Source organism: Ostrea edulis, chromosome 1 (genome assembly GCF_947568905.1).
Source record: "Ostrea edulis chromosome 1, xbOstEdul1.1, whole genome shotgun sequence".
Classification (NCBI taxonomy): domain Eukaryota; kingdom Metazoa; phylum Mollusca; class Bivalvia; order Ostreida; family Ostreidae; genus Ostrea; species Ostrea edulis.
In genome coordinates, this window is record NC_079164.1 from 45838919 (window position 1) to 45847462 (window position 8544).

Genomic DNA, 8544 nt, shown 5'->3' on the forward strand with positions numbered 1-8544 from the left:
AGGAATTGTATTTATATCTTACTATGTCATATTCATGACGTCATATCTCTGTAGCCAGACAAGATTGTATGATTGATTGTATATTGCTTAACGTCCTGCTGGCGAATTTATCACTCATATCGAGACGTCAGAGATTGCCGGTGAAGGGCAGCACACCTGCTGTGATACGGTGCCTCGGTTATTGCAATCTCATCGAAAGGACCGACCCAGCAGTCGCCTCTTACGAAAAGCAAGGGAATCTGAGGACCTATTCTAATCTGGGTCCCCACGGGCCTCCAGCGAAGATATGATTATAAAATTTCATTGTGCTATATGGCATATGTATGATTGTTATTTTAATCAATATTCTCAGTTTTGAAATGTTTTTATTTGGATCTAAAATCTCATGGATGGTCACACACACTGCAGATGTAGACTTTGAAATATCCTACACTAAATCGTATTAAAGCAATAATAGGTCTAAATCTGAAAATTTTATTACACTCATTTTCAGAGGAGTCACTTTGTTTGCCTTGGTGAATGGTCGTTTTCCATACAATCATTCACAACTCTCGGCAATGGACGCAGACATGAAGATGCAGAGGTTGCAGTTTCGGCAAAACGTTTCATCTGGTAATGTCGAATATGTTGATGACATAAATGTCGCATTTATTAGTAAATGATAGTCCAATAGATCTAATTGACATAAAGCTAACATCACCACACAAGGTGTCCTTATGAGTAGGTTAAGTTAAAGGGATACATGTACTCAATATATCAATGTAAGATTTTTCCTTTCTGATAGACTGCATAAAGTTGATTAAGAAGATGCTGCAATTTGCTCCAAATAATCGTCCATCTATCCGAGAGGTACTGGATGATTTTTGGTTAACTGGAAGGAAACCAATTCCAAAACAATTGAATCGTCCTAAATGGGAGGCGAGTGACCAAAATATTTCATTTGATCAATATAAAAAACGTTTTCCCATGCAACTTTAAGTACTGTATTGATATTTTTATGGCAAATACTTGTACCATAGCATTTGTTTTTATTCTGCAGAGTAAACTGGCATTTTGATAAATCGCAAATTTATTATTTAAATTATTGTTAACAGACACAGTGTTCCCTCAAAGTTCCCGGGGCCTCGCCGAACGTTAGCAGTGCTACTAAAGCGGGAGCAACTGGAGATCGCAAGTCGCATTCAGTTGGCAAAAAATGCGCTGCATCAACTAAGCCGAGAACTGTAATAGGGACGATTACCATTAATCGTAATGCTGGAGAGACAGTAACTCTCAAAAGTCCATTACGTGAGTCTTATTGATATTCAAAAAAATATATCATATACATGTACCTGTCTAATTAAACGTAATTCTATCTATTTAAGTAAATGAATCTTGAATTAAATTTTTATTGGTAGAATAAATGATTCAGCTTGTCATTACATTTTTCTCAATTTCATAGATTGCAGCAATTCAAAACCTCCAAATAGAATTCAACAAACACAAAAACCTGCGAGCACATTATCTCGCCCTCAACATGCAGTCAGGAAGGTACAGAAGGCAAAGGGTACAAATACTCACCAAAATATAGACTCCAATCACGTGGTACAAGCCACAATGGAAAGGAAACTTCAGTTGTTGGAAGATGTTCGTTTAGCGAATGGTGCACGTTTGACGCAGAAAGAACAAATACCATTCTGGCTCATTAAGGAAGTAAGTCATCTTTATGCGAAATACATCAATATAATGACTATGTGAATGTACTCTAGATCTGCCTTGCGTAGATTTAACATAACGAATCTATAATGTTATACGTATAATTTTCTAGGTGTTGAAACCTAATAAAACGAACCCAGAAGAGAATCATGCTGTTCCTAAACAGCCCATAAGGAACCTTGCTCCTTCACTAAAGCAAGTGGCACATCCTCTTCCAACTAAATATGTAGTGCCACATCCACCACATAAAGATAGCGCACCACATCCACTAGTGAAGACAAACGTGCCTTATCAACTACCTAGACTTGGTGTGCCACATCCACTAGCGAAGTCTAACGTGCCTTATCAGCCACCCAAACCTTGTGTGCAGCAAACGTCATCTAAACCTTGTCCGCCAGCTATATCTAAGCCTGCAGTTCAACAACAGAGACGACGACTGATTTTCCTCAAAGAAGAAAAAAAGAGAACGATAAAAAATTAAATTTATAAAGACTCGCACAGCCATCTAATGGTAGGTGAAATTTGATTCATTAACGAAGTTGCGGAGGGTTTAATGTTTTTGACCCAGTCGTCAGTACGTTTTTTGTCAGCGCAACTTCTCTGAGACCGCTAAACAGAATTTCGTGAAACTTTGTAGTTAATGACATACTGTGCAGATGTGCATATTCCCAGGAAATTCTGATTGAATATTTTTTTCTGGGACTTACGCCCCTTTTGAACTTAGAATGTCGAGCCCGTCTGTCTGTTCTTTCAGTAATGCATAGCATTATCATTCCAGGGCCGTAACTGCCGATGAGGCAGACGAGGCAACTGCCTCGTCTGATTTTTTGGCAAAAAAGAAAATAAAATTATATAAATGTTATATTATAGGATATATGTTTAAAATGAAGACAAGCACCTTTGTCTTTGACACCATATTACGATTCTTTACATAGTACAAATGAAACACAAACATGATAAATTGGGATTTAAAAAGTGTCATTTTCAGTCGTAAAGTCAATCGGCGGCCCCCAATCCCCTGCCTCCCCTGATTTAGAACCCTACTTACGGCCCTGCATTCATTATGTGAGTCATTGTCAAGCAGTGTTGGAGCGTGGGGTATGTAAGCTTGCTCACTTCTGCTTTCTCTCATTAAAAGATATTTTTGAAGGCCAATGGGGACGCTAGAACGAGAAACGAAGAGTAATATGTATAACGGTGTGACTGAGCAAAGCATGACGTGGTCATTGGCGTGTTTCAAATGAAGATCATATTCAGTCAAGTACGATAAATTAGGAATAGATATATTATCTCACTTTTACATGATTAGTTCCATATCGGTTTATAATCTCCATCTGTCCTTCTGTCAGTCTGTCTTTTTTCCGTTATGCTTGCATGGACTCATTAAAAACTTGCAATGTAGTGTCAGAGTGGCAAATTACAAATCAAGTTCGAATTTCGTAACGTTTGATGGATAATTCCTTTAAAAAAATAATTTTAATATTTCAGGTTTTTTTCCTTATCGGGATTGTGTTCCGATGGAAATGCTGTAAAAGTAGGATGTCCGAATAAAGGCAGCCGACAAACCCCGATCGCTGATTTTGTACATTTTTTTTTTTAAAATAATAACTTCATTACTGTAACATTACAAGCTCGTTAATTGCAAAAGGATGATGAAAGGTGAAGGTAACGAACAGTGATCAATCTCATTACTCTTATAAGCAATACAAAATAGAGAGTTGGGCAAACACGGACCCCTGGACACACCAGAGGTGGGATCAGGTGCCTAAGAGGAGTAAGCATCCCCCGTCGATTTTGATCCATTTTAATCTCTCTTGCAGGAGCTTTGCCCCTTTATCTAAAAATTATTGTTATATGAAGGGTACATAATTTGTACGGTGAAATCTTTTCCAAATTTCAAGTGAGGAACATCTTTTTTAAAGAGTATTTATAAGGGTATTTGAGATATGCATGTGGCACGGATTTTGATTTCCTTGAATTTTTGAGAAAATTACACGTTATTGAACTTGCCCGTTGGGAGGAAGTATTACTTCACTTTTTTGGCACGCTGTTTTTGGCTATATTTAGCTCTAATACTTCATAGTTATTTCGGATTTCAAACATTTCGGTTGAGCATCACTGAAGAGACATTATTTGTCGAAATGCGCATCTGGTGCAACAAAATTGGTACCGTATAAGTTTTACATAGAGAGTACATGATTTGTCGGTGAAATCCTCCAACACTTTCTAGTAAGGACCTTCTTATTTTACAGAGTATTTGTATGGGTGTGGAAGATGTGCATGGGGCAAGGATTTTGATTTTCTTCAATTTTAAGAAAATTACAGGTTGTTGAACTTAGTCAGTTTTAAGGAAATATTACATAGACAGTATATGATTTGTTTAACTCCTTCACATTTTTCAAGCGAGGACCTTCTTATTTTACAGAGCATTTGTATGAAAGGCGAAAGTAATGAACAGTGACCAATCTCATAACTCCTATGAGCAATGAGAAAATAGAGTTTGGTAAACACGGACCCCTGGGTATACCAGAGGTGGGATCAGGCGCCTTGGAGGACTAAACATCCCCTGTCGAGCGGTCACACCCGCCGTAAGCCCTATATGGGTATTGAAGATGTGCATGTGGCAAAAGAGTTTTATTTGCTGCCATTTTTTTTTCCAAAGAAAATTACAGATTGTTGAACTTTGTCTGTTTTACGGAAATATTATATTACATAATTTTTAAAACTCGTCTCGTATTTTAGAAGCTAGGGGTCTTTGTAAATAACTTGAAGATATACTTAGTGCAAGGATTTTCATTCTCAACAATTTTTTATTTTCTTTGATGTTTTTATATTTAGATGTTGTTGAACTTGGTCAAATTTGGGTATATTCCTTACATAACTCTTTGGTTTGTTTATCTACTTCCTGTCACAGTTTTAAGCCAAGACCCTTTATTCATACAATGCATATAAAATATATCGCACCCTGTAGCTGACTGATACTACCTGTAGCTGACTGATACTACCTGAAGCAAAGTTCTTAAAATTATCGCTTAAGAAAAACACCCTATGTAAGCATTTTTATGGGCGTTTTAGGTACCGTTTGCGGTACTCTTGTTCGAGTTGGAGTACCACTGTTATAGAAACTCATGTCGGAGCTTATTCATCATTTAAGTACTGTTCTCTAAATAATTTGCAAAAAACTGTTACGTAAATAATTTTGAACAAACTGAGTGTTTATACTACAAATTGAGGGTCAGAGTTTTGTATTTTTGGAAATCAAATTAAAAACTCGAATGACTGTTGAGACAGCTAATGAATCAGTTATTTGGAACTCCTTGTGAAAGGGGAAGGTAACGAACAGTGATCAATGGGAAACCAGAGGTGTGATTAGGTACCTAGGAGGACTATGGATCCCCTGTCAACCGGTCACACCCGCCGTGTGATTTCGTACGAATTTAAAGATCAGAAACAGTCGAGGATACCCTCATGTATAGCTCTTATCTTGGAGACGAATTTGGTTCTAGTTTTTGGCACTCTAGTTTTCTTTTTGACTCTTACATGTTTATTGTTATTTCGAATTCCCAAACTTTCGGCTTGAGAATCACTGAAGAGACGTTATTTGTCAAAATGCGCATCTGGTGCATTAAAATTGATACCGTATAAGTTTTACATGAAGAAAACGGCGGCACCCATACTGCTGAGAGAATTTTCAGTGAATATATGTAGCTATTATCTCTATTCTTTCGCCGATTTTGTCTTTTTGACATACGTATTTCCTTCAAAGCTATGTTCGGTATTATCAGTTACATAAAACAGAGGGCTAATGGTGGGTTTGACTGGTCAACAAGGGATGCCACATGTTACTCCTTACATCTAGTGGTGTGTTCAAGGATCCATGTTTGCCCTACTCCTAATTTTGTACTCTTTATGGGATTTATGAAATTGATCTCTGTTATTTTCACTTTTTCCATGTTTTGTGTTTTAATTCAGTTTTCTAAATTCTGGGGAACGGAACCAAAAGAGGTGGAAGATCTAGAGATTGTTGCTCCAGGATTGGTGAGCTTTGGTCTGTGTGCCCAGACGTCCCTAAACTTGCTCTCACAACATCAGCACCATCTCAGAGACCTAAAATTATGAAAAGTCTCTAAGTGAATCACCAGACAGACCAAACACCAAAATTTCAGCTCTGTGTTCCTAACCATGACGATGTGGAGGAAACATTCCAGTGGTTACTCAAAGAGTTGACATTGAGGGGTATAGAAATGCAACGGCGTGTGATTTTCTGCGAGTCTGTTTCAACTGTGGCAAAATATTATTCTGTATTTAGAATGTATTGTGATTGAAATTGTGAAATGTTTGAAATGTTCCACAGTAAAACTAGTGATGATACTAAAGAAAAAAATTGGAAAGGATATTTGAATAGATTGAAATATAGGAGTGTTAATTTGTATAAACTCAGCAGGAATGGTTGTCAATTTCTTAAAGCTTCATAACATTGTATATTATGGGTTACCACGTGAGATGGACATTCTTGCTCTTTCCTGAACGTATCCTCTATAAATGCCATAAAGGTCATCTGAAATTGGTGGAATCATTCGTTGCGGATCTTATGTCTGTGAAGCATAATTTTTGTGACATCTGCGAAAAATTTGGAACTGTGGAAACGAAACCTGTTCAGCATCTCATCCAGCATTTTCAGATATACACATGAATCCACAAGTGAGGAGGAGGTGCTGAGGCGGTCATTCACACCAGACAACTGAGCTTATGTTATATGCACTACAAAATTTTAAACTTACTGAGATTTCAACTATATATATTGTCACTTCTGAATTGATTCATGGAATTAATGATGGCACAATAAGTGAAATATTGAACATTCTTGCTGTTCTTTTTACTCCTGATGATGTTATGAAATATGTTCTATTTGGTATGTGATCTTGCATCAGATTTTTGATTTAATGCATGTATGGACCAGTGGTAGCATTATATATATATATATATATATTATATATGTGTGTGTGTGTGTGTTTGTGTGTACTCAGTGCTCCACATCTAAGGAAAAAAAGAGTTTATGAATTGAATTCTAATGGACGTTCTTGATGATGTTTAGAACCTATATTCATTATTACTTGTAATTGCAGTTCTACCTTGTATTGAATATTTGAACAAAAAAAATTATAAGCACGAGTTATTCATCTTTTCCAGAATGTTGTAAAAATAAAGGAAATAAATACAAAAAATGTTTGATGTTATTATATAATATCTTAGGAATCTTTTTACCCAATAATTTGAATTAGTAACACTACACAGAGCTCGAGTTTAAATGGACTAGTACCATACCCCCAGGAGCTCTAGAACACGGGATGGTTAATATACATGTATGAAAGGTGAAGATAACAGTGATTAATATCATAACTCCTATAACCACATCTTCACAAGTAAAGGGTTATTGATTCGTTACATCACATTATCCCTTGACATCAGTCGCTATATAAAAGTTGGGCTCATTAGACCATTACGCAATCCACTATGAATAAAACATCCAATGAAATCACTGCATCTTATTATGGTGTACATGGATACAAATGACGCGATCTCATACTGCTGTATTGATAAACACGCGCAATTGTAATATTTATACCACTAATTACGTTTATTGATGGTAGATCAAGTTTGGAAACCTTTTGGCTTAAGACAATATAGCTTAAGGAAGTTAGCACCTGAGCTTTTGAGTACAACTGCGCAGGATGCTACAACTAAGTATTCACTGGTTCAATATTGATCCCATTGGTGTAAATATATTTCACATCTATTGCTGAACCCTATCCAGTTGAAAATGTTTGTGTCAATTCAAATTTTTAAAGGGTTTGATAGGGACTATATTTTGTGGCGGAAGGATTCACTTATTAAAAAGTTCTAATTCTGCATGATATTACAGTTTCTGTTTCATCCAATGCAATTGTTAGACCGTTCTTGGCACACTGATTTTGACTACGGAAAACTCCGTTTACCTGATCAAGATATAAGGCTCACGGCGGGTGTGACCGGTCGACAGGGGATGCTTACTCCTCCTAGTCACCTGGTCCCACCTATGGTGTGTCCAGGGGTCAGTGTTTGCCCAACTATCTATTTTGTATTGCTTGTAGGAGTTATGAGATTGATCACTGTTCGTTATCTTCACCTTACATGTGTGAATACTAACATCTTATCGAATACATTTGAATTTGAAATTTCGACGTACAGCGGTAAGTTTATTTTCAGCATATACATGTATCCTTTGGGCCATATCTACGAAATGAAAATATTTATGAATAAATTACACTCAAGCCTGAAAGTAATCAGAGAAACTGCCGCGGTGGCTGAGAGGTTAGAGCGTTCGCCCCGCATGCGGAAGGTTCGAATCCCGACCGCGACACTCCTAAGTCGTTAAAACAGGTAATGACAGTTACAGTTCCATCGCCAAACGCTCGGCATCAGGTGTGAATGTCACGGGTCCTCGGAGATGACCTTAAAAACGGATGATCCGTGTCACAGTAGGTGTGGCACGCTAAAGAACCCTCACTGCTCAATGGCCTAAATTTGAAGCCCTTCACCGGTCTTGGTGACGTCTTCATATGAGTGAAAAATTCTCGAGTGAGACGTTTAAGCAAGATACAATACATATCCAGAGATGTATGTGTTACCTGTCATAGCTACCCGCACAGGTAAATCGTAGTCACTGATGTGAAGTGAAGCGTAGCAAAACTCGTCCCCTTAAGGCCCAGTCTCACTGGCCTTTAGGAAGATTTGCGTATGAATTGCGCACAAAATTGGTTTATATTCGCTAAACATCCGCAATATTCGTGAAACATGCTTGTATGAGTC

At 37.3% G+C, this 8544-nt stretch overlaps 1 protein-coding gene across 1 annotated transcript in view; it reads left to right on the forward strand.

Moving 5' to 3' along the window:
- Positions 1 to 6924, forward strand: part of LOC125651458 (testis-specific serine/threonine-protein kinase 2-like) — a 21634-nt gene extending 14710 nt beyond the window's left edge. Inside the window, exons 6-11 of the mRNA XM_048880096.2 lie at positions 494 to 612; positions 785 to 918; positions 1095 to 1287; positions 1442 to 1692; positions 1808 to 2206; positions 5668 to 6924. Of these exons, the coding sequence (XP_048736053.1) occupies positions 494 to 612; positions 785 to 918; positions 1095 to 1287; positions 1442 to 1692; positions 1808 to 2176 (1066 nt within the window). The 3' untranslated portion in view covers positions 2177 to 2206; positions 5668 to 6924. The remainder of the gene's footprint in view (positions 1 to 493; positions 613 to 784; positions 919 to 1094; positions 1288 to 1441; positions 1693 to 1807; positions 2207 to 5667) is intronic.
- The last annotated feature ends 1620 nt before the right edge of the window (positions 6925 to 8544 follow it).